The 27,609-nt window shown below is 37.1% G+C and overlaps 2 gene segments (V, D, J or C); both read left to right on the plus strand.

Moving 5' to 3' along the window:
- LOC106840669 (T-cell receptor alpha chain constant-like) overlaps positions 1-27,609 on the plus strand; it is a 1,015,328-nt gene that overhangs the window by 122,401 nt on the left and 865,318 nt on the right.
- LOC106840671 (T cell receptor delta constant-like) overlaps positions 6,474-27,609 on the plus strand; it is an 802,079-nt gene continuing 780,943 nt past the window's right edge. Inside the window, 2 exon segments of the C gene segment in view lie at positions 6,474-6,677; positions 6,896-7,222. Coding sequence covers positions 6,629-6,677; positions 6,896-7,222 — 376 coding nt within the window.

Below are 27,609 nucleotides of genomic sequence, written 5' to 3' on the forward strand. Positions count from 1 at the left end.
GATTTTGACACCACCTTGTCTGAAGATTTAACTTCTGCCGTAAAAGTTCTTCACAACTCCCTTACAGGCCAGCTCAGAGGATCTTCTTATTTCTTCTGTCTACGGGATCCAGCATCTTCCAGAGGTCATTCAATCTCAACCACCATCATCTAGACAGGAGTGAGAGATTGTAGACCTAAACTGTTCACGTGACAACAGGATTGTATATTATGTATTGCATTGGTACAAAAGGCCTCCCAGTGGAGTGATAATTTCCATTTCGCAGCACACCGATGCAGAAAGCAATTCAACACAGGGTCTGTATTCTGTGATCTTCCAGAATGCAACTAAAACTATCAGGCTCATCACATCACGAACACAGCTAGAAAACTCTGAAACATATTTCCGTTGTTTCAAAGAGCCCTGTACAAAAAAATTGTATTATAGAAGAGCCTTAAAAAGCCCAGAACTTAACCAGAGACAACTGTCTATTCCCATATTCTCAGGGAAGACTCACAAACCTTACCCAGACATTTGTTAGCAGTTAGTGGTTAAGGTGCATAAGATAAGATTAGAAAGGAATTTGTTGATTTCTTTCTAGGAAGCACTCCCTCACAACTGGCTCAGAGACCACATAGGACCACATGTAAAAGCCATACTCTTCAGATATCATCATATTTCTCTTTCTTCCCATGGAGTATGCCATAAAAAATGCATCATATAAACGACAGTATTTTAAATTATACCTGGTAGTTCCAGATTTTATAATTGCTTAACTCAGTCTTTTCGAAGGATAGTATGGAAGAGAGTATGAAAAAATAATCACATAAAATAGAAGTTTATATACTAGAATGCCTAAGGACTGGTCAGAAAAATGCAAACTTGGCTGAGATTATAGACCGGAGTCTTCTGGGCCATGTAGAATAGTAACCCATTTTGGACCAGATAAATTTTCCTATCTCTTTGGTTACATTTCACTTTAACCCTTGCCAACTCCAGCTTAGCTCAGCTGCCCTTTGAGTCTCATGCTCCCTGCAGCTGGGTCTATGGATTGGGGTCCCCCTACAGTCACCTGTCCATCACAAGCTTTGGTTAACCACAACCGAGAAAGGATGTAGTGATGAGGCCCTGCTACAGATGCTAAGGTCTGAAGTTGATCTTGCAGCCACCTGACTAGTTCATGGAAGCAACAGAAATGAGACTTCAGTTTCTAAACCACAGTATTCTTTTATTTAGTTGCCTACTTCCCAACTGTTTTGGTCAAGTCCACAGGACTAGTCTTTTAACTGATGAATCATTTTCCTTGCCTTGGGAATTCTCTAGAAATCCCTCCTAGGAATCCTCTGCTAAGGATGCTGAATGGACCTTAACTCATATGGCTGCAGGCCAGATATAGTGCCTAATCCCTAACCTATTTTCCTCTTAATCCTGTGCCCTCAACTAAGGATTTGACAATTTGTCAGAACCAAAAATGGAAAACCTGAAGTGTCAACTTTTTCCCGGTTGTTATCTATTGCTGGAGAATTTAGACATTCCTCCCCTGAAATTTTATCTACCTGAACTCCAAGTAGGATTGCCATGTTTGTTGGATACTTAGTGTCATTGGTTTAGTCATTCTTTTCTTTGTTCAAGAAAAAAAAAATATGCCCTATGTAAAACCCTTCAGTTGCTTCTCATTACTTTAACGGAAATGTCTATGTCCAAGTTCCCTTATATGTATCCCAAAATGCTTCTCCTCATGATCTTTGGATCAAGACCAAGGTGAACAGCAATGTGGAAGACGTTCCCTGGATATTCATAATATCCATAATCCCATCTTCAAAACCCATTTTTAAAGTTCCCAAAGAGAACCCATCTGGATTAGAATAAGCTACAATTATCTGAATCCTCAGCCTTCTAATGCTCCTTGTGATTTCTCCTTATTGAGCCTAAATTACTCCCATGATTCACAACCTAGCTGAAGCCACAGAATCAGTAATGATGCCCTTAGGAGCTTGCCCATTCCTCCATTGGCAAAGACCCAAGACAGACTCTAGTTACTCTGAGACCCTTAAAAATAAAATGTAAGATCAGCTCAACTTTAAAAAAAAGCTTAGAGAATAGAAGTCGAAGTAGAATGAGCAGAAGGTAAAGCAGTGCCCTCCTTCTCTGATTGACTAGGACTGAAGTATTTCAGTTATGAACAGTGATCTACAATAATATGTTTTCCAATTCTTCCTATGGTTCAGAGAGAATGCTGACAAAGATACTGCATTCCTGATACCTCTGGTTTGATTTTAGATGCAATAGAAGATAGACAGAGTTCCGATTCCTCCTATGATATATAAAGCATGAAAGACTGTTGCTTCCTCCTTAACTTGTAAAACTGGACAAACAGCAAAATCATAACTATGCTTTAACCTATCAGAGATCTGAGGTCACAGGGCAACCAAGTAGGCTGGATTCCAATGAGGAGCAGGCCTCTCCAAGAAGAGACAGGCATGTGGACTGATACAACTTTAGCAGAGCATGGGTAAAAGATAAGCTGGCTGCCATACAAGTAAGAAAGAGAAATCATCTAAAAGATAGAATGAGGGCTCTCATGACAATATAGAACTGCTGGGAGTCAAACAGACACAAGAGGAATTTTCACTCACTAGTAGGGCTATTTTCACAGACCTCCACTGCGTGTTCACAACAGTGATTGGCAACAGAGTGGGTGGCAGAGGGAGCCCCACCAGAGATGGAGAGCTGCAGGTCATGATTGGATATGATTGCAGGAAAGCAAAAATCCCACTATCTTGCCTAGATAAGTTTCTCACATGAAGGGAAAGCCTGGAGCTGTTGGGGATGGGGATAAAGAGATGACAGCAAATTCTGTCACACATATGCATACATGCACAAATGCACACACTGCCCAGGGCACAGTTAAGATCCATTGCAGCAGAGAGAAGAGTCAAGGAAAAAGGCCTTTACCTTTATGTAAGGGACAGGAAACCATTCAGAGCTGAAGATCCTATAACAATTCCATTATAATTCTGCTACCAATAAGAGGATGGGAGACGATCTCTTGCACAAGACCCACAGAGAAGCATGGCAGTGTGCTCCAGTGGGAGGAGAGCCACGAATACTGAGAAAATCCTAAATCCCAGATCCAGACACATGGACCTGTCTAAGATTGAAGCTGGACCAAGACAACAGAGAAGACCACCTTCCCACACAATGAGCCTAGTCCGCACTAAACAACAAACAACAGCTATTTATTGTTGAGGCAGAAGCATGAACAATATATATATAGAGAGAGAGATCCTCTCCATGCTGCAGAGATGCAGGGGCAGCTTAAAGGTGAGGGTGGAGTTAGAAGTCCAGGATGGAGTACTCTAAAAGATAGACATTCCTTTTTAACATAACAACAACATTAATAATTTATATAAATTAACAGTAATTCAAGAAGCTAGACCTTCAGTGGCTCATGAAGCAATAAGATTGTTTCAGGAACACTTTGATACTTATGTCAAGGGTAGCATTATTATAGGACCCTCTATTTCCAGGTCTTCTATTTCCTTTTATTTCTAGAGATGACATGGCTGGATGCCTATCAGGCTGAGTGAACCACCCTTCTTATTTGTGTTATATTATCTTCTCTCAATCCTTTATCTCCATAGAATTTTACCTTAAAATGTTTATTCATATGCTTTTATTCACTAGGTTTAATTCCACGGAAGCTGGTGAAAAGAGATATTTCTTATTAATATTTTTATCTGTCAAAGATTTGTCATAGATGCCAAAACTATGGCTTCCGGAAGGGCCATTGTGAGACTGGCGATGGAAGAAGATCCTCTGCTTCTCCTTAAGTTTCTTATAGATACTTTAAAATAAAACATATTCTGAAAATATCTCAATAACCCAACTTAGTTGTCTCAACAGTAGTGAGTGGCCAAAAAAAGAATATGGTGCAGAGTCCTTCAATCCTGAATGTCTGGGGGAGAGAAACGGCTGCTACCATCTGCAGTTACACAGATGGGGCTTTGAATTATTTCTCTTGGTCTGAGAAGAAAGCAGCAAAAGACTTTACTCTTCTAAAACAGATTTATTCAGAAGCGGATAGAAAACAAGACAGGAGATTTACAGCAAAAGTTCAACAAGTCTCCTTGCGTACTGCAGCAGCCCAACCAGGAGACTCAGCCTTGTACTTCTGTGCTGGGAACACACAGAGTTCTCAGGCACCTGCAGCCTGCAGCCGGGACTCCAGTCACAGGCTTTGTTCTTGACCACGTTTTGGGGCTTGTTTCCACTGGAAAAGAATGCAGAGATCTAATCATTGTGATTATAAAAATTTCAGTTTTTAAATAATGCAACATGAACTAGTACAATTTGTACCAACCCCAACCTATTCTACAGGAGAAACAGTGGTGTTTTAAGCAGACATGTAAATTGTGTTGATAACCTCACTGGGGTGTTCGAGCTTCTGTCATTGAAATCCTATACCTTCCATAATGAACCAGAGATCTAAAACTCTTCCAGGTGAAAATTTGGTGGCCTTCAGAAAAAAAAAATTTAATTGTCATAAAGTCAACATATGTTCATTATAGACGCTTTTGAAAATATAGAAAATACAATGGAAAAGTTAAAATCATTCAAAGTTTCAACATCCAAAGATAATTATTCACTATAAGCATTTCCGTTTCAGATGTGTCTTAATTGCATGCTTTCATGCCTTAATTCATATAAATTTAAAAGTTAAAATATATTCTTCATGTAACATTTAATCCATTCCCCTCTCTAAGTCCATCTTCAGAGTAAGGGTCCTCAGTTATAAAAGGTAGAATTCACGTAGCAGTCAGAGGAATTCCTGCAAAGCTTTCTCCCAGTGCAACTGTTCTACATTCAACAAATATTTGCTGATGGCCTACTATGTGCCAGATACTGTTCTCAGTGCTAAAGATTGAGCAGAACGAGCAGAAAGGGATGGCAACATTTAACTCTGTTTCACCTCTCTCCTCTGATGGATGTCTGCTCACTAGAAATAACTGGAAACGTTTTTGATAACAGCATACACCCTAGGTCCAATGACACTATTCAAGAGTTTTAAGATTTTGCCCAAATGTGCCACCAATTCCTTCAACCTCTTAGGTCTGTATATACATCAGCAACAGCATAAAATTTCTCCATATTTCCCAACATTCCTTCAGGAAAGAAAAATAATACCTATTTCAACAAAGGGTTCAAATTAGAGAAAAAAGGCTTACCAACTCCTTCATAAGGCAAAAAATAATTAATCTTTATAAAAGAGTGCTAAGAGTAGTGAAAATATTTTTAATACAAATTATTCCTGGATTTTTGAATTGCTAATAAACACCCACGGTATAAAGCAAAAATTACACAAAAGAACATATAGTGGAAAGTGACAATTCCTTTCACCTTTTCCCTCCTATCGCCAGAAGCCCGTAAAACCACTGTTAAAATTAAAATTTTCCTTGAGTTGTGGGTCTTTTTATTGTTGAATTGTAAGACCTCTTTATATATTCTGGATACCTGACCCTTAACAGATATATGATTTACAAATAGTTTCCCCTCTTCTGTGGGTTGTCTTTTTCACCTTCTTAATAGTATCTTTTGAAGCACAAGAGTTTTTAATTTTGAAAAAGTCTAATTTAACTATTTGGGGTTTTTTTAGTACTTGAGCTTTGATGCCATATTTTAAAAACGTGGCCTAATCCAAGGTCACAAAGGTTTACATCTGTGTTTTTGTCTAAGAGTTTTAAAGTTTTAGTTTTACATTGAGGTCATTGATCCATTTCAAGTTAATTTTGAATATGGTGTGAGGTAGAGATACGACTTCAGTCTTTTGCATATGGATAACAAGACATTTGGAGTAACTAACCTAAAGAAGAGTGAGTAGCTATACTAGTATCAGATAAAGTAAACATTAAACTAGGAATTATTAATAGTGTACTTCAAAATGATTAAATGCTCAATCTACCAGGGAGATAGAATAATTCTATTTTTAATGCACCTAATAGCTTCAAAATATATCAAACATACATCAGTAGAGTTAAACAGTAGCATTAAACCAGTAGAATTTATTGATTTAAAAAATCAATGAACAAATATAGAACCATAGTGGCAAGCATTAACATACAACTCTGAGTAAAAGCACAGAGAAACTATAACCAGCAAAACCAATATTTTTGCCTAGTTTACATATATAGAACACTTTATCCACAAACAACAGGATACATATTCTTTTCAAATGCCTTCTGGATATTTATCACAGTTGATTCTGTTCTGGATCTTAAAGCAAGCCTTACTCAATTTCAAAAGATTTCAATCATTCAGAATATAGTCGCTGATCACAGTGGTATTAAGTGAGAATTCAATAACAGAAAGATAATTAAACTTCATTCCTGTACCTTGCTAGATATAATAGTCATTTTTCAAATGTATTGCCTCAGAAAAAACAGACAAGACAGAGGTTTGGGTTAGAGTAGATGTTCCAGCCTCTGAATAGGGCAGTGTAACATCCTGCTTACAGAAACTTTACTTCCTGTTTGGGGGCAGAAACTTCTAAAAGCCCCCATAATCTCAGCACTCAGGCACTCAGAGAAAGGCTGGTCTCTGGGCTTGAGTGAGAACAACAGAAATTTCAACCAGGAGAAGAATTTCTATCATGCTCTGCCCTGGTCTGCTGTGGGCATTCTTGGCTGCCTTTGGCTTCAGTAAGTGTGGCCCTAAACATGGGGCCTCAGCTTCCTCTTAGAGCTCAAGGAAGGGACTATGTAAGTTTTAACTGATGGGAGTATTAAGAGAGAAGAGAGGTGGGGAAATGAAACTCTATGTGATTCTTTACTTTGTCTTTGTGTCATAAATGAATCTAGTCCTCATGGCCCATCTGAGACATTTCAGAGGACAAACCCCGTCTTCTCCTTTTCCACAGGATCCAGCATGGCTCAGAAAGTAACCCCAGCTCAGACTATAATAACAAGGAATGAAGGAGAAGCTGTGACCATGGAGTGGAAGTATCAAACCAGTTGGACCAGTTATTATACTTTGTTCTGGTACAAACAGCCTCCCAGTGGAGAGATGGCTTACTTTATTCATCAGGATTATTCGAAGCCAGATGTAAAGCAGGATCGCTTCTCTGTGAACTTTCGAAGAGCAGAAAAATTCATCAGCCTCACCATCTCTTCCTTACAACTGTCAGACTCAGGGGTCTACTTCTGTGCTCTCTGGGCTCCCACAGTAATAGACATGATGGTGGAAGGTAATCAAAAACTTAGAGCTCCATAAAGGCAGCCACCTGCTCAGAGGCTTGGGGAAACCCATGAACCACAGACAGGAAGAAGGCAGGCACTGTGGAAGCACAGCTGAGACCTTCTAATGTAAACTCTTTTTCTATAAAAAATGTTCCCATATTTGAGTTCTGTGTATAAAACAGCCTTCTTCCCTGAGATTCCAAGGTATTATGTTTGTATCTTGGGTTAAAATAAATTACAAAGTGCTTTTCAACTTATTCCTAAACAGCTAGATTGAATGAACCCATTTATTTCAGGAAAATCAGGAGTAGTTTTCTAATTATCATCTTGAATGGTTGGATCTTCAGATCTGACATAGTACTAAAAACCATTCATTTTCTCTTCCAATATCATGCTGATTTTTACAGTTCTTTCAAATACAGTAATACATTTTATTAATTTATATATTTATTTCTGTCTACTTAAATTTTAAAAATATAAAAATTTATTTTTGTGTATTTTGTAAGCATAAATATATGACTCTTACTTGGATCAAATAGATAAGAAGGCAACTAATCTTTTGAAAGAGCTGTATGGCCAAAAGCAGTTTGGACTAAAACAAACTATGATCATTAGAGATCCAAAGTAATTCCTTAGCTCTTAAGAAACTCAAGCAGAGAATGGGCTGAGAAATCTATCCACAAGGAAGGGATAGCCCTTTAAATGTGGCCAAGGAAGATAATGGAAGAAGAATATTCCTGAGGGCTGAGCCAGAGAATGTGAAAAACAATGAGCAAAAAGCTCCTTGCATGCAGCACAGTCAGAGTCTCATCATAGGCTAAGGAAGGCAATAACTATGCCTCCTGAGATCACACATTAGTTTCAAACCAACACTGTGTGTCTCTCTTTTTTCTCTTTGCAAGAGAATCTTGTATGACATAATCCTGTAACTCTTCCACAATTGCGCATTCAGTGTGTGGAGGAGATAGTTTACTTGTTTTTGTTTATTTTTTGGTTGTTTTCTACCTGTTTTTTCTTCATAGATCTTTAGACCAAGAGTAGTCACATCGAGACCAGAGGAAGACTATAGATCAATCAGACATCTACCTTTGATCAGGGTCACTGATAGGGGATCCTAAGTTGTCTCCCTTGGAGAAGGAGTACTTGTCTCCTGCATGGGGAGAAGAGAGGAAACGAGTTCTTGGTTACAAGTCCAAAGGCTGAGCATGGACTGCTCAGCAACATCCGGTTCCCCTCTCCTTCCAGCAACCCAGAAGGACTGTGTACCTCCTGAAGGTGGAGATGGCCATATGACTTGCTTTGGCCAAAGAAAGGTGAGTAGAAATGGCATGTGTCACTTCATGATAGAGACATTCAATTGCCGAGCTTAACTTTCAACCTCTGCTTTCTCAGATTGTGGTGACGGTTGAATTGTGAATTTTATTTATTTATTTATGTATTTATTTATTTATTTATTGAGGAGATTGGCCCTGAGTTAACATCTATTTCCAATCTTCCTCTTTTTTCCCCCCAAAGCCCCAGTTGTATATCCTAGTTATAGGTCATTTTGCTTCTACGTGGGATGCCGCCACAGTCTGGCTTGATGAGCAATGCGTATGTCCACACCTGGGATCAAAACCTGCTAACCCCAGGCCGCTGAAACAGAGTGCACAAACTTCGCCACTCAGCCATGGGGCCAGCCCCTGAATTGTGTATTGATATGGAGGTTTAAATGTTAGTCATTACTTGTTGTACATTTGACCTGGAGAATTGCCTTGATTCAAAATGAACTATGAATGTGAAAGAAATAAACTATTTCTTCAAGTCATTGATTTTGGAGTTGATTATTGATTATTATGACAGCATAACCTATCATAACATGACTAGTGTGCCAAACTTACTTAAATACAGGAAAAAAAGAGGACACATTTAACAATGACAGCACAAACTTGATATTAAAACCTGAATAAAGAAATTTAAAGAAAACATATAAGATAGCCCCACTCAATGGACATAAATTCAAAACTTCTAAACAAAATATCAGCAAAAAGAATTAGCAGTTTATATAAAAGGATAATATATCACAACCAAGTTGGGTTTTGTGTAATGTTTATTAAACATTTTATATCAGTCAAAGGAGTCATCCACACTAATAAAAAACAGAATTTCATCATCTCAATAGTTACACAAAAGCATTTGATGTATAATAAACATTCATTCATAATAAAGAAATAAATTCCCAGCAAATTACAAATAAAAGAAAAAATTCCTCATTCTGTTTGAGGGTGTTTGCTACAAACATAAAGCAAACACCAAACTTCATGGTGAAATGTTAATGCCTTCTTGCAAGGAAGCCAAATAGTACTATTTCTATTAAACAGTGTACTGACTTCTCAATTTGAAGCTGTTCATACTTAACGATTCAGTAGGGATAGACATATAGATCAATGGGATAGAATTTAGTGCTGCAAGATAAACCCATACATTTATGATCAATTGATTTTTGAGAGGGGAAAGAATAGTGTTTTCAACAACTGCATAACCACATATAAAAGAATAAAGTTGTACTCCTTCTTTATACCATGACAAAAAATTAACTCAAAATGAATCAAATATCCAAATATAAGATCTAAAACTACAAAACTCTTAGAAGAAACACAGAAGTAAATCGTTGTGACCTTGAGTTAGGCAAAGCCTTCTTAGATACGACACCAAAAGCACAAGTGACAAAAGATGAAATGGATGAACTGGATTTCATCAAAATTAAAACTTCTGTGCTTCAAAGAACACAATCAAGAGAGTGAAAAGACAGCCCACAAAATGGAGAAAATATTTGCAAATCATATGTCTAATACGGGACTTATATCTAGAACAGATAAAGAACTCTCACAACTCAACAATGAAAAGTCGAAATTCAATTTTAAATGAACCAAATATTCCAGTAGATTTTCTCCAAAGAAGATATGCAAATGGCCCATAAGCACGTGAAAAGCTGCTGAAGACCGGTAGCTATCAAGGAAATACTAATCAAAACAACAAGAAAATACTACTTCACAGCCAGTAAGATGGCTTAATCAAAAAGATAGAAAATCAGAAAGTGTTGGTGAGAATGTAAATAAATTGAATCTTCTGTTACTTTTATAAGAGTGTAAAATGGTTCAGCCACTTTGAGAAATAATCTAGAAGTGGCTGAAACCATTAAACATAGAGGTATCATATTATCTAGCAATTCTACTCCTGGGCAAATACCCAAGAGCAGTGAAAACATATGTCCACACATAAGCTTATTAAGAATGTCATAGCCAAAAAGTGGAAACAACCCAAATGTCCATCAACTGTTGAACTGACAAATGAAATATGCTATATCCATACAATGGAACATTATCAGGCAATAAAAACTAATGAAATACTGACACATGCAACAACATGGATGAACCTTGAAAACATTGTGGTAAGTGAAAAAAAGCCCATCCAAGAAGCCATATATTGTATATTGTATATTCCATTTATATGAAATGTCCAGAATGAGAAAATATATAGAGACTGCTATGGTATGAATGATTGTGTTCCCCCAAAATTCATAAGTTGTATCCTAACTTCCAAAGGTGACCGTATGAATAGATGGGGCATTTGGGATTAAGGATTTTATAAAAAAGGCTCCAGAATGATCCCTTGCCCTTTCCACCATGTGAGGACACAGCAGGGAGGCACCATCTATAAACCCAAAAGTGAGCCCTCACTAGGCATCAAATCTGTTGTTGCTGATCTTGGGCTTTCCAGCTTCCAGAACTGTGAGAGGCAAATTTCTGTTGTTTATAAGCTACCCAGTCTGTGATAATTTGTTATAGCAAACCGAGTGCACTAAGAGAGAGACGAAGTAGATTAGTGGTCGCCTAGAAGGAGTTTCATGTGGGGAAATGATAAGTGACTGCTAAGGGTACATGTTCCTTTTGGGGATCATGAAATGTTCTAACATCAATTATGGCGGTGGTTGCACAACTCTGCGAATATACTAAAAACCATTGAATTGTATGCTTTAAATGGGTGAATTGTATGGTGTGTGAATTATATCTCAGTGAAGCTGTTACATAAAGACAAACAAAACCAAAAAGTACCACAATATGTATTATTCTCTGGAGTCGGACTGGATGCTCCTCACCATCCAAACACTGCAGTAATGACCACTAGACAGTCGTATTGTTGGTCTCACTGTTGCGTTATATAACTAGAGGGCATAATGACTCTTACTTTTCGTATTTCTTTTAGGAATCCCAGTATTTCTTTCATTTATATATTTACTGCAGTCTTGAGTTACTATTGTTACTGTATAATCTGGCAATGATAGATGCACATTGAGTACTTATTAAATTAATTGTGACCACATGACCACTATGCCATAGACCGCCATATTCTCATTACCAGGCTTTCTCTATTCTTGATGTGTGAATTTTTTTTTAGAGAAAGGGTGGTGAGAGTTGGTGTGCCGTCTATTTGAATTTTGTCCACTGGTCTAATCTTGCATTTACCTTCACTGCTGGATACTTTTGTTCAATTTGTTTTCCAGAAAATTAGAAGCTTTTACACAGAATAAATTCAAGTCATTCCATATAACTTCTCCCAGCAAATATTAATTAATACGTTCACCCAACACATTATTATTAAGTGCTTAGTCTGTGCCAAATTCTATGTTAAACAATGAATAATGTGGGCTTTGGGAAATGCCTTCAACCTTGGGAAGTACAAGATAATAAGGAAAATAAAAGGAATTTTATTGAGTGATTTGTTCTCACAGAAATAGTTCTAAAATATCCAAGTAACTGAACATAATTCAATCCTTAATCGTAGAGTATTGCTGTAGGAAGCCCTTCACCAAGACGCCACTAGAGGGAGGTAGCAAATTTGAGACATTTATCCTCAGACTTGACACAAAACCCTTGAAAGATGGCTGTCTGACTTGGTTTCTGGTTCTAAGTGAAGAAGTTCATAAGTACAGTCACAAGAGGGGGCTGTTAGAGCTGCAAACTGAAGCTCTTTCCTAGGTGAGGGAGAGGTTGTCATTGTTGTGCAAAGAACTTACTTTCACCCCTTTCTCAACATGTACTTCGTAATCTCACACTGAGTGTATGCACAGTTTCAAGGACATGGATAAGCCCTTTCCCAAAAGCAGAACAAAGAGCTGACCCCCCATGGGAAGAAAAGACACAGGTGATTAATAGTTCAATTTTAAATGGCCAAATATTTACTCCTATAGTAGAGTAATAAGCTTAGTTATTGTAGCAGAGAAGAATGATTCATTATAATTTTATTCTACACCGTCTTGTTAATAATGAGCACTTTTGAGAATAACCAAAGAAATTCCTTCATGTTTATTTCCACCTCTCTTGTAAAATGGCTTCATTTAATTTCCCTTTCCAAATTTTCTCTTCCCATCTCTCGCCTCTTTGCTTTTCTCCTTAGTGTCCTCAATGCATGCCGCCCCTAGACATTGGCATGAGATGAGAAAATGCGTGTCAAAGAGGGACTCAAGTGGAATAGGAATAAGTACCATTCAAGTCATTGACACCCGAATCAAAACCAGAGGCATCAATAATGTCCTTCTAGAAGATTCTTAAGACATCATTTCAGGAGTCAATGTGGGAGACCTGAATACCAGGTGGCTTGGCTTTTAGATGGGGTTTTAATTTTATCTTTTCCCATCATACTAAGCACAGAAATATTATACAACTATGAAGCTATCTTTGTCATATATGTCGCAAATATTTTCTTCCACAGTGTCATTGGATTTTTAGCTTAGGTTATGATCTTTTTTTTTTTTTATCAGAAGATAATTTCTGGGTCCAGCCCCGTGACCGAGTGGTTAAGTTTGCAAACTCCACTTCGGCGGCCCAGGTTTGGATCCTGGGCACGGATGTGGCACTGCTCATTAGGCCATGCTGAGGCGGCATCCCACATGCCACAGCTATAAGGACCCACAACTAAAATATACAACTATGTACTGGGGGGATTTGGGGAGAAAAAGCAGAAAAAAACGAGAAGAAGATTGGTGACAGTTGTTAGCTCCTTCCCCAATCTTTTAAAAAATAAAAGAAGATAGTTTCTAACTTTTGACATTAAATTATATGTTACTGCTCCTGAGACTTACTTGCCCTGGCTGGGAATATGGATAGGAGTTCTCTTCTTTCATTTAAAACCCTGGGCTCAACAAAGTTTTCCTGAATTAAAGGACATTTAATATCAACTCAATGTAGCATCAAAACACCAGTTAGTGGTGGGTTTTGCCTTGTACCACAAATGAGGAATGTGTAATCCCCTTGTGGATGATTTGACTCATTCAGACCGATTCAGACATATACTATTTGAGTTTGAACCTTGAAAACGATCTCAGCGTAAACTTTCTGAATTAGGACATTGGGAAAATATCCTTACCCTCTTTTTAAGTTTATGTTTAATCCTGGGGGTGGGAGTAGACCCAACGAAGAGACTGCTTGGTCTTTAGCTGATGCTTGACTAGAGAACTCCAAAACTGAAAGTTACCTGGTGTGGGGCTCTGCTAGTGGCTGCTGCGTTGTTGCTTGGGACCTCCCCCAACCGAGGATCAGATCAGATTTTGAGCTCTGAGGCTTTGAACCCCAGATTGGACTTGAATTATGAGATCAGTGACAGGAATAACTATTCTCCTAACTTTTGGTAAGTGATTCGGGTTTAAGAAAGGATGATCTTTGTGGCTAAAGACAAAGGACAGATATCTGCTGCTTTACCTTCTCCCACTGTACTTTGTCAAACTACTGGAAAGAATTTGCATCTCCTTGTTTATGTGTCTATGTGTTTCTCTAGAGCGTCTGATCATCATTGTGAGAGGCTGATGGTATCTACCACTCACAGAAGTCACCCTGAGTCTTACAGCTTTCAGGCTTTCAGGAGTTTTGTGTTCACTGAGCCCAAGGATCATGGAAGACAGCAATTTATCTTTAGCCTGTGGCTCTGGATAGCTCAAGAATAAATACCAGAAGTATTTGCCTTGTCCTGTGCAACAAACATGAAAATACTCAAGCATAGGATATGACTGGAGAGAGGCGTTCTGGGAGTTCTTGTGAACCTGAAATTAGATGTACCCAGATTTGACAATCCAGAGCTAATCTAGTGTTTCTCAATCCCTCAGGCATTATGGGTGATGCCAAGACCATCCAGCCAAATGCAATGGAGAGTACTGAAAAGGAACCTGTGCACCTGCCCTGTAACCATTCCACAATCAGTGGAAGTGAGTACATATATTGGTATCGACAGATTCCCCACCAGGGTCCAGAGTATGTGATTCATGGTCTAAAAAGCACTGAGACCAATGGAATGGCCTCTTTGACCATCACAACAGACAGAAAGTCCAGTACCTTGATCCTGCCCCAGGTCACCCTGAGAGACACTGCTGTGTACTACTGCGTGCTGAGAGAGGCACATTGGGACAGATGGGGCCGCACCTGTGCAAGATCTCCCTGGTGGGGGAAGGGAAGCAGCAGCAGCCATCAAGAGGCCCCTGCACCAGAATGAGCAGAAGCCCAAGAGAAGAAGAAATGTAAGGGTGGAAACTAAGAAAAGGAATAAAGAGAAGATAGTGAGGAAATCAAGGAGGAATGAAAGGAACAAAGAGGATGAGGAAGAAGAGCTTACATTATTGGAGGGACTGAGAAGCTTGTGAGGAAACTAAGAATAACAATTGCAATCCAGCAATAAAGGAGAAAGGAAATGAGAATTTGCCATGGCTCTTTGTTTCAATCCAGTTTTGCTTTCTTTGTAGGTCTCACTAAAAAAGGTGAGAACAACCATTTGATTGTCCCAAAGACTTTCTTCCTTTCGTCCCAGGGAAGTGCTCAGGCTCCGGATATTGCATCATATTAGTCCTTCCAACCTCTCCAAAATTGAAATGAATTTTAGAAACTGATTCATTTGCCCTTGAGAAAAATTTGAAATTTTCTTTGTTGCTTATCTGTAGCACATACAGTTGGGATATAGAAGATTTGAGGAAAGAAGTAACAAAGGGACAGATATGTAGATGTTAATTTCATCTTTTGAAGTTTATGATGAAATATTTTTATTATTACACAAAAAATACACAAATCCTTTCTCACTGTAAAAGATATGAGATATTACATAAATATGTAGAGTAAAATCTGAAAGCACAAAATTGACTGTCCCCACCTCCATTCCATCTACTCTTCAGCTCCTGTAGTAACCCGTTTTCACCGTTTGGAGTGTGTCCTGCCAATCACGTTCCTTTTCATTTATGTAGATACCATGGAAAGATCTATCCGATTTTCTTACATAAATTAGATCATATCATGTGTACTTTTCTGCAACTTGATTTTATTTTTTTATTTAAAAATGTGTTTTTGAGATGCACTCATACACACCCACATGCACACACATGTGAACTTTATAGTATGCCTGTATAATAATTTAGCTAACTTGCTCACCTACTAACAACACTTATTTTTTTTACTTCTGTTAGCAATCATAACCAGAATCATAAATCAACATATACATGTATATTTATACATAACAACATATATAAATTTATATGTTTTAAAATAAATATGCATATATTTCTTCTGAATTTTTAGAAGTGAAATTGCTTTGTCAAAGGACATGCCTAATTTATATTTTTATAGATATTGCAAAGTTGCCTTACAAAATGGTTCTAACAATCTACACTGCAACCAACAGGGTATGGGAAACCTATTTTCCTGCATCTTGGTTAACACTATTATCAATCTTTTTTACCTTGTAGATAACTTGAAAGTATTTTATTGGTGTTTCCTTTTGCATGTTCCTCATTACTAGAGCAGTTGGACAACTTGTCCAGTGTGTTGGGACTTAGATTGTCTTTTTCTTGTTTATTGGTAAAAATTCTTTTAATAATATGAATATTACCATCTATTGTATTTTGGATATACTTCCTCCAAATATATTGTATCTTTGAAATTTGTTTATTCAACTGTAATCAGGGATTTTTTTAATAATTTTTTTTTCTCCCCAAATCCCACCAGTACATAGTTGTATATTTTAGTTGTGGGTCATTCTAGTTGTGGCATGTGGGATGCCGCCTCAACATGGCCTAGTAAGCAGTGCCGTGTCCGTGCCCAGGATCTGAACCGTGGGCTGCTGAAGCAGAGCGCGCGAACTTAACCACTCAACCACAGGGCCGGCCCCAAAGGGATATTTTTATTTATATATTATCTAGTCTAAGCCTTCTAAGGAAGACTTTCCCCTTTGCAAGTTGACAAATCTAAATCCCCACATTTTCTTCCAGTCAAGGACATTCATTTAGTCAGCCTGAGAGAGGGACTTGGGAGCTCTGCTAGGGTTTAGACATTTGACAAGGGGAGACAAGACTCTTGATCAAAATGATAGGCTCCACAATTCTGCGTATTACCTGTAGAAGGGATGCTGTAAAAGTTGAATTTAAAAATAAAATAGTAACAGTCTGTATTAAAAAAATACATACTATTTCTTATGGGTTGAATTGTGTCCCCCTGCCACACAAACACACAAATTTATACGTTGCAGAAGTAACCCCTAGAACTTCAGAATGTGACCTTATGTGAAGATAGGGTCTTTACAGAAGGAAGCAAGTTAAAATCAGGTCTTCAGGGTGGACCCTAATCCAATATGATTTGTATCCTTATAAGAGGGGGAAATTTGTTCATACCAGGTGAACATGAAGGCAGAGGTCAGAGTAATGCATCTCCAAGGCCAGGAGAGAGGCCTGGAACAGATTCTTCCCCCACAGCCCTCAGAGGGAAATAACGCCCCTGACACTTTGTCTTGGACTTCTAGTCTCCAGGACTGTGAGACAACTTATTTCTGTTTTTTAAACCACCCGGTTTGTGGTACTTTCCTCCAGGAGCGCTCGCAAACTCATACACAGTTCAAATTCTTTCCAAGTAAGTGAAATTTAAGACAGGACCCTCTTGCTCCCCGTCACTCAGCTGTGGTGCCCATCCACATCTCAGTGCCTGTGATGATCTTCACAATCAGGGACAGATCTATTCCGTTCCCATTAATCTTTTGCCTAAACTAGAAGCTGCTGAGGAAACATTCCCCTCGGAAGGCAAAACAAAGTCACTTCCATCTACACTCAAATTGAGCAAATCCATTGCTAGAAGATCTTCCTCACAAGGAATACTAAAGGAAGTTCCTCAGGATGAAAGGAAATGATGTCAGATGGTAATCTGAATGCATATAAAGAAATAGAGTCCATGTGAAGGAAATTATATAACTAAATAGAAAAGGAAGTATACACAAATATTTTCTTTGATTTTCTTAATTGATTTAAAAGAAAATTGCAATAAAACCACAAATTTCAAATTGTATTATCAGGCTTGTAGTCAATAAAGTTATGACATATATAATAATAAAAGAACAAAGAAGGGGGATGGGAATGGAGCCACTTTGGAGAAACGAAATGACACCAGACAGTAACTCAGATCCACTGGGGGAGCACTGGAAATAGCAAATATTTGGATTAACAGAAAAGAGTCAATAAATATATTTTCTCCCTTTCTCCTCTTCACTTTTAAAAAAGACATAAGATTGCATAAAGTAAAAATTATAACACACTATCATTGGCTTTATACCTTATATAGACATAATACATATGACAGTAATAACCCAAAGGAGGAGAGAAGAAATAGAGCTTATTCGAGCAAAGTGTCGGTATTTTATAGAAATTAAATTAGCATTAATTTGAAAGAGATTGTGATAAATTAAGATGCAGGGACTTCCAGTTTCAGGTTCCCCTTGTAAGCAGCTTGGAAGTCGTCACTCCATCCTGGCAACAGGTAAAAAGCTGAACAGACTGAAAACTCAACAGCTCTTCTTGCATCCACAAGAAAGAGAAGGGAGGACACAGGGCAAACCGCTGTGCCCAAGACTAGAAGGCCAGACGGGCAGATGCAGGGTCGCTGTCCCTGCAGCAGAGTCACAGGCAGAAACCACTGAAGGAACCAGCACCAGGCAGGAAAGCCTGAACTGCAGTTGATGAATGGCTGGAGGCTCAGTGCGCACAAGTTTGAGAGTTAAAATCTCCAGGGGACCCATTAATGGGGAGTCACCACAGTTTTCTGAAATACCCCTCCAGGAGTTGACCCGTTTCTCAAAGTAAATTTCAGAGAAAAATCCCCTGTTGCTTCCAGTGCAAGAAGGGGAAAAGCAATCATTTTAAAATAGGCAAGAGCATTTTGTTCTTCTTAACAAGGTCAGACTTAGGGGAAACTAGTTAACTACAGCCTAACCTGCTGAAATATTAGAGTCTAACTGACCAGCGGAAGGGGAGTAACTAATCCCAGCGCACTCTAGCCATTTGCTCCTGTCTAAGGGGAGAGAAAATAAGTAAACAGAAACGCTTGTGTAATTCACAGTCCAGAGGCACAGGATCACTCAAAGACTGAGACCTGAGCATCAGACTGTAGACTGCTTCCTCTCCCCATGAACTTCACCAGTTTATTACTAAAGGTCTATTTACAGCCGTTCCTATTACCCAGAATATCGTGGTTGCTTATCAAGAAAAGGTACAAGGCATACCAAAAGACAAAAAAACACAATTTGAAGAGAGAGAGCAAGTATCAGAACCAGACATGGTGGGGATGTTCCAATTATCAGACTGGGAATATAATACAGCTATGATTAATATGCTAAGGGCTCTAATAGATAAAGTAGACAACATCCAAGAACAGATGGATAATGTAAGCAGAGAGATGGAAATCCCAAGAAAGAACCGAAAAGGATTGCTAGAGAAAAAGCCACTGCCTCAAAAATGAAGAATGCCTCTGATGAGCTCATTAGTAGACTGGACATGGCTGAGGGAAGAAACTCTGAGCTAAAAGACATATCCTTGAAAATTAGAAAGCAAAGAAAAAAAGACTGAAAAAAAGAACAGAATATCCAGTAATTGTGTGATAATTACAAAGTTGTAACATACAGATAATGGGAATGCCAGAAGTAGAAGAAATAAACAAAGAAATAGAAGAAAGATCTGTGCAATCAATGAGGCAAAAAGAGTAAAAAGAAAAGGAAACCAAATTTGAAAAGAAAAAGAACCTATCATATTGCAAACAACATAATTGCCTATGTAGCAAATCCTATAAAATCTGCAATTTAAAAACTTCTATAACTAATCAATGAGTGTGGCAAAGTTGCAAGACACAAGATCAAAAAATAAAACTGTTACAGTTTCCATATATTAACAATAAACAATCAGAACTGAAATTAATATATATACATACACATACAATTTATAACATCAACAAATACGATATTTAGTGATAAATTTGACGAAAGATGTGCAAGACATCCACTGAAAGACAACAAAATTTCTGAGAGAGATTTCAGATCTAAATAAATGGAGAGTTATTGTGTTCATGGATTGGAACACTCATATTAAGATGTAAATTCTCTCTAAATTTATGTATAGATTCAATGTAACCCCAATAAAAATTCCAGCAGAAATTTTTTGTAGAAATAGAAAAAAGGATACCAAGATATGTATAAAAAAATCAGTTAACATATTAGCAAAAAATTTCAAAAGAAATAATAAGCTTGAGGAACTAACACTACTGGTATTTTTGTGAAGACACAGTAATCAAGAAACTATAGTATTGATGTAAAGATAGACAAATATAACACTGAAACACAATAAAAGGTCTAGAAATGGACCCATACATATAAGTTGATTTTCAACAAAAGCACCATAACAATTCAATGAGGAAAGGATAATCTTGTCAACAAATCATGCTTGACCAGTTGGATAGCCATATTAAAAAATATAAGCCTTAACCCTTAGCTCACACCATAGAAAAAAATTAACTCCAAAAGGATCATAGACCTAAATGAGAGAGATTAAACTTCTAGAATGAAACATTGGGGGAAATCTTAGATAACTTTGGTTTGGCAAAGATTTGTTAATTATGGCACAAATGATATAAAACATAAGATTTTAAAAATCAATACAAATTAAAAATAGAACTACCATACGATCCATCAATCCCACTTCTGTGTATATATTCAAAAGAATTAAAATCAAGATCTCACAGATAATCTGCATTCCCATGTTCATTGCAGTGTTATTCACAAGAGCCGAGACATGGAAGCAGCCTAAACGTCCATTGACAGTTGAATAGATAAGGAAAATGTAGGACTTATAGGCAGGGGAATATTATTCAGCCTTAAAAAAGAAGGAAATCCTGCCATTTGTGAGAACATGGATGAACCTAGAGGATATTATGCTAAGTGAAATAAGCCAGACAAAGAAGCACAAATGCTATATGATCACCTTATACTAGAAATCTAAAATAGTCAAACTCGTAGAGACAGAGACTAGAAAGGTAGTTACTAGGGGCTGTGGGAGAGGAAATGGAGAGATGCTGGTCAAAGGGTACAAAGGTTCAGTCATATAAGAAGAATAAATACTAGAGATCTACTCTACAGCATAGTGCCTGTAGTTGACAATATTGTATTGTTTACTCAAAAAATTGTTAGGAAAGTAGATCTTTTGTTAAGGATTCCTATAAAAAAACAAATAAATAAAAATTAAAAATTAAAGAGAGCAGGAGGAAACTTTGGAGATGATGGATATGTTTATGACATTGATGATGGTGATGGTTTCATGAGTGTATGCCTATCTCCAAACTCACCAAATTGCATACAGTACATACATACAGCTTTTGTATGTCAATTGTACCTCAATAAAGTGTTTTTTCTGTAATCTATATATTGGACTTCATATGTTTGCTGTTTAAAAGACATTGTTAGGAAAGTAGAAATAAAAATCACAGTCTAGGAAAACATCATTGCAAACAATTTATCTAACAAAACACCTATATCTGGAATATATGAAAAAACTCTTACAACATAATAATCAGACAGACCATCAACTTTTTTAAATAGGTCAAAGATTTGAAAAGACGTTTCACTGAAGAAAACCTATGTCTGGTAATCAAGCACATGAAAAAATACTCAGCAGCATTAGTTATATAGGAAATGCAAATAAAAACAAGATACCACTTCATACCTACTAAAATCACTGGAACAGAAATAACCATACAAGTACTGACAAAGTTTTAGAGCACCTGGAACTCTCATACACTGCTGCTGGGAATGTAAATGGTAGTCATTCAGAAAACAGTTTCACTGTTTCTTAAAATGTTAAACATACACATACGATATAACTCAGTATTTCCACTCCTAGGTATTAACCCTCCAAAATAAAAGTTTATGCCTATTCAAACACTTATATATGAATGTTCATATTAGCTTGGGAAATAGTAATTGAAAATAACCCAAAAGTCCATCAACAAGTAAACGAATAATAAATTGCGGTATAGCTACACAGTGGAATATTCCTCAGCAATTAAAAGGAATAAACTACAGATAAATGCAACAACATAGTTGAATCTCAAAATAAACATGCCAAAAGAAATCGGACGAGAGAATATGTACTCTAAGATTCTGTACCCGTAAAATTCTAGAAAATGCAAACTAATCTATGCTAAGAGAAGGCAGACCTGTGATTGCCTAGGGCTCACTACGGGTTGGAGGATGTGATAGGAAGTTGTACAAGGAGGACTCAAAAACACAAGGAATAGAGCCACAAAGAAACTCGGGGTTTGTGCATATGCTCGTTATCTTGATTGTGGTAATGATTTCACATGAGTATGCCTGTGTCAAAAATGATCAAATTGTACATTTTATTTTATTTTAATTTTTTATTGAAGTAACATTGATTTATAACACTGTATAAATTTCAGGTGTACGTCATTATATTTTGCCTTCTCTATAGAACATCGTGCTCCCGACCAAAAATCTAGTGGCCATCTGTCACCCCTCTGCCCTTCCTCTACTTCCTCCCTTCCTCACAGGTAACTGCCAATCTAGCCTCCATGCTTATGTGTGTGTGTGTGTATTTGTTTATCTTGCACATATGAGTGAAATCATACGGTGTTTGTCTTTCTCCATCTGACTTGATTAACTTAGCATAGTATCCTCAAGGTTCATTATGCTGTTGCAAATAACAGGATTTCACCTTTTTTATGGCTGAGTATTCCATTGTGTATATATACCACACCTTCTTTATCCATTTATCCATTGATGGGCACTTAGGTTGTTTTTAAGTCTTGGTTATTGTGAATAATGCTACAATGAACATAGGGGTGCATAGATCTTTTTGAATTAGTGCTTTCATGCATCTTAGATAAATAGCAAGAGGTGGAATAGCTGGATTATATGGTAGTTCTATTTTTAATTTTTTGAGAAATCTCCGTTCTGTTTTCCATAGTGACTGTACCAGTTTGCATTCCCACTAGCAGTGTATGAGGATTCCCTTTCCTCCTCAAGCTCTCGAATATTTACTTCTTGTATTTTTAATGATAGCCATTCTGACAGGTGTGAGGAAATATCATTGTGGTTATATTTGGGTTGTTTGTTTTCTGTTGTTGAGTTATATATTTTTTATATATTTTGAATATTAACCCATTATCAAATATGTGATTTGCAAATATTCTTTCCCAATCAATAGGCTGTCTATTTGTTTTGTTGATGATTTCCTTTGCTCTGCAGAAGATTTTCTAGTCTGATGTAGTCCCGTTTTTTTCTTTTGTTTCCCTTGCCTGAGAAGATATGGTATTTGGAAAGATAAGACTGCTAACACTGATATCAGAGAGTGCACTGCCTGTATTTTCTACTGAGTTTTATGGTTTCAGGTCATACATTAAAGTCTTTGGTGAGGTTTTAGTTAGTATCTCGGAGCTATTGACCCTTGGTAATACTCCAACCACCCAGAGCCCAGGGAAAGCTGAGTGACAAGTAAAGGTTTGGGTAATCAACAGCCAACTAATCAACAGTCAACTAATATGTACAAAAATGAGCACCGTCCCAGAAACATCATAAATATACACCAAAACTCTGCCATACACAAATTTCAAGTCTCACTGTTAGATTTTGTATAATTGGTTCCCTCCCCGACTGGGAAGCCTACAGATAAAGTGCCTCCTTTTTCTCTCTCCCAACATCTTCTTTAATTAACCTTCCTGCTATTAGTAATACGGCTTTTGTTCATGTTTAGATTTATTGCAGAGCAGCTGCTTTCGTTTCTGTCATATATTTTTATATTAGTATGAATTTTAATATGGCGATGCCAGAATGTGTCCCCACATTGGTCTAGGGCTCAGGAATCAGTACTTTTTTTAAAGCTGCCCAATTTATTCAAATGTGCAGCCAAGCATGAGAACCACTGTCCTAGAATATTGTAAGGAGGCTGCTCCTCTGTCGGGCCTGCAGGGGGCAATTCTGCCCTTTCACATGACTGATGACAATGAGACCATGCTGACGCTCCCTGGACTAGTGAGAGGCCTGAATTTAAGATGGAAAAGGACAGGGCTGAGAATTAGAAGCCTGGATAATATTGAGGTTATTGAAAGCAGAGTTTCTCAAAAACCCTCCCGAACTTCAGGAAATTCTGTAACCAACTGTTATTTTCTTTTACAAGTGTAATTTCCCCAAACCCTGTCTTTCACCCAATCCCAGGCTTGTAAACCTCTTCATTCTGAGAACCTCCCAATTCCATTATCATTTCTTTGGATAGAAGTCCCTTTATAAGAAATTCACCCTTTATAACAAATTCCCCTCAGAAGAATGACTTGGCCAGAAGAAGTTGTCTCCTTTTTCTGAGCAGGTCACCCTAAATTTTACAGGCACCCATTGGATTCATGCCAACCTTGTCTCATCTGGAATGACAATTTCAGCAACCAGGATCTGCAGGTCTTCTGGAATATTTCTCAGATATTACAGATGTGTAGCTAAAGGCCATAGGGGTTTTGTGGTTTATATGTAAAGGTATATCAGGGTAATGGTGAGTTCTAGGATTGGGAGGGCCTAGGTACACAGTCAGTCCAGGGAGCTCTGGCACTGTCATAGTGAAATTTCTGCCGCCTCCCTATCTGGTTAAGAATCAGTAGTGGACTCTGAGACAATGATTTTTTATAAACAAACCTGTTTAAAATCCTTAAAAAATAAAGTGTAATTACAAGGAAATGAGAAAAAAATTATGCCAACTTAAAAAATGACAATGAATATGAAAAAACAATTTCCAAAATAAGAAATAAAAATAACAGTAAAAATATGAAAAGAATGGAACCTCAGTGATAAACAAACACACATTAATATTACAAGGAAATATATTTTTTTCTCTTCAAATCGTTAAATAATTTTTAAGCATTAGACTCTCTGGTGCATCTAAAGATTGACGAAACAAAAAACTCTTACAGTAATGCTGTAGAAACGTCAATTTGTACAAGCATTCTAGAGGGTAATTTGTTAATATATTTAAATTATTTCACTCAACAATTCACATCTAGAAATTTATCCTAACGAAATAATCAGAAAATTGACCACAGCAAATCTCAACAAGTATTAAAGAATCAATATCACATGGATCATGTTCTTTTACTACAATGAACAAAGTTAGATAATATTAATAAAAAGCCAACTTCAAATACAAAGAAATACACTCCTAAATAATTCATGGACAGCAGAGGAAATCATAGTAGAATTGATAAGATATTTACAAATGAATGATAATGAAAAGTCAACATTTTAACACTTGTGAGATGAAGCTAAAGCTGTACACAGATAAAATATCAAAGCCTTAAAAACATATTAAACATAATGATTCGATATCTGTATATATGGTGAAATGACCACCACGATAAGTCTAGTTAATACCTGTCACTAAATATAGTTACAAAGTTTTTTCTTTTGATGAGAATTTTTAAAATTTACTCTTAGCAACTTTTCCTGAAACTAATATAACGTTAAATGTCAATTCTACCTCAATACAAAATTATTGTTATTATTTTTAAAATCCCATATATTAAATATATATTAAAATGAAAAGACAACATAATGAACTAAACATTCCATCAAAAAGTTTTCAAAGGGACTAAGATTAAACATCAAAAGTAGGAGGAAGGGGCCGGCCTGGTGGCCCAGCGGTTAGTGCACACGTTCTGCTTTGGCGGCCCAGGGTTCACTGGTTCAGATCCCGGATGCAGACAGGGCACCACTATGGGGCACCATGCTGGGGTAGGTGTCCCATATAAAGGAGAAGAAGATGGGCATGGATGTTAGCTTAGGGCCAGTCTTCCTCAGTGAATAAAAGAGGAGGATTGGCAGCAGTTAGCTCAGGGCTAATCTTCCTAAAAAAAAAAAAAATAGTAGGATGAAGAAAATAGCAGGTATAAGAGTTAAAATTATGGAGCTGGCCTGGTGGAGCACTGGTTAAGTTCGCAGGTTCCGCTTCCACGGCCCAGGGTTCACCAGTTTGCATCCCGGATGTGGACATGGCACTGCTTGGCAAGCCATGCTGTGGCAGGCATCCCACGTATAAAGTAGAAGATGGGACACGGATGTTAGCTCAGGGCCAGTCTTCCTCAGCAAAAAGAGGAGGATTGGCAGCAGATGTTAGCTTAGGACTAATCTTCCTCAAAAAAAAAATAAAAAGAGTTAAAATTAATGAAATAGAGACAAGGAAGCAATGGAAAGGATCAATTTTAAATGGTCCTTTGAAAAGAATTAGTAAATGGACCAATCTCTCATGAGATTTGTCAAGGAAATAAAGAAAGAAGATGCAAAAATTTTCTGTAAAAGAAGATAATAACCATATGCACAGTACAAATTTAAATAATTACAAGAAAATGAAAGCAAGAAATTCATACAAATACATTCAAAAACTTGGACAAAATGTAAAACTTTCTAAAAATTATAATCTAGCAAAACCGACAAGAAAAATTAGAAATTTTGAATTTACATGTAAACTGAAGAAATTTAAAACTCTATACATAAGAGTAGTTTTACAGGCAAGTTACACCATCCCAAGACCAATAATTTCCATATTATACAAACCATACCTAAGTCCTGAGAATAATAAAAACAGGAAAGCTACTTAACGCATTGCATGACACCAAGAGAACTACAATAAAAACAAGGAAAAAACAGATGACAAATGAAAATTATCGACCAATATTACTTACGAAAAGCAATGACAGCTCATAAAAATATTATCCAACTAGCATTGAATGGTAAAAAGTAATGCTATACACCATGATCAATTAGGATTTATCCCAGGAGTATAAGGAAGGTTTAATATCAGTGCAACATACCACATGAATACATTAACTCTAAAATTCTCTCACTAAATGGAGAAAAGTGATTTGGTCACGTTTAACATGTATTTACAATTAAAATCTCTTCACAAACTAGGAAGGAAAGGGAACTTTTTTAACCTGACAAAGGGAATCTTTGAATTTGTTTTTAAAGTGAGATGTTAAAAGCATTTCCTCAAAAACTTGAAAAAGACAAAAATTTCCAGTATTACCCTTTCTATTCTATATTGCACTAAAAGTCTTAACAAGTACAGTAAAATATAAAAAAATTAGGGCTAGAAAGGAAAAAACACAACTATCATTGATGGCTGACTCCATTTCTAGGGGAGAAAATGTACAAAATGAGCCTAGAATATTCAGGTTGTACCAGAAAACTAGGAAGCTATCAAAGACGACAAGCCCATGTCAAAAAAACTCAGGGGCCAACCTGAAGAGATTTCCTCTGGCTAAAGATGGGACAATTGTTGCATCAATAAGATAATGAATCTAATAGATTGGAACACATCAGGTATGGGTTCTTAGGAGAATTCTTCTCATTTACTTTTGGAGATTTGTCCTATTTGCCTGGGGATTTGCCTGGGACCATCCAGGTTTTAGCATTGAAAGCTTCAGGTCCTGGGAAACCCCTCCATCTCAGGCAAAAGGGATGGTGGTCACCCTACAGGGGATCAAGCTCATTATCTTGAAAACTGACAAATGCAAAGAATCATACACTTAACCTCAGAGAGTAATCAAATAATTGACAAAGAAAAATTATCTTTACAGAAATATTTCAGTTAATAAATGAAGTAGAAATGATATAATTAGAATATCATTTTGCAAACCAGCTCTCCACCAAACAATAGATCTAGTCTTTGCTTATCATCAGTCACTAACAGCACACACACACACAGACTAAAAGGCCACCTGACATTTTGAGTCTCCTGAATAAAGTGCATGACACCATGGTGTCTGGGATTTGCTTCAAACTAATCAAGATTGGGGGAGGTATGTAGTTGTGTAGGGTGGTGGGGATGTTGATTAAGGAGATTGGCCATGAGCTGATAATTATGGAAGCTGTATGATGTGTATATGTTGTTCATTACACTATTCTCTCTTCTCTAGTAGATGTCTGAATTTTCCACAATAAACAACTTTAAAAGAACCTACTTAACATATAAATAAATCATCATAAATGCAAAGACTTACATTTACAATGTCCACTGAGTCTT

This window comes from Equus asinus, chromosome 2, assembly GCF_041296235.1.
Source record: "Equus asinus isolate D_3611 breed Donkey chromosome 2, EquAss-T2T_v2, whole genome shotgun sequence".
Taxonomy (NCBI): Eukaryota; Metazoa; Chordata; class Mammalia; order Perissodactyla; family Equidae; genus Equus; species Equus asinus.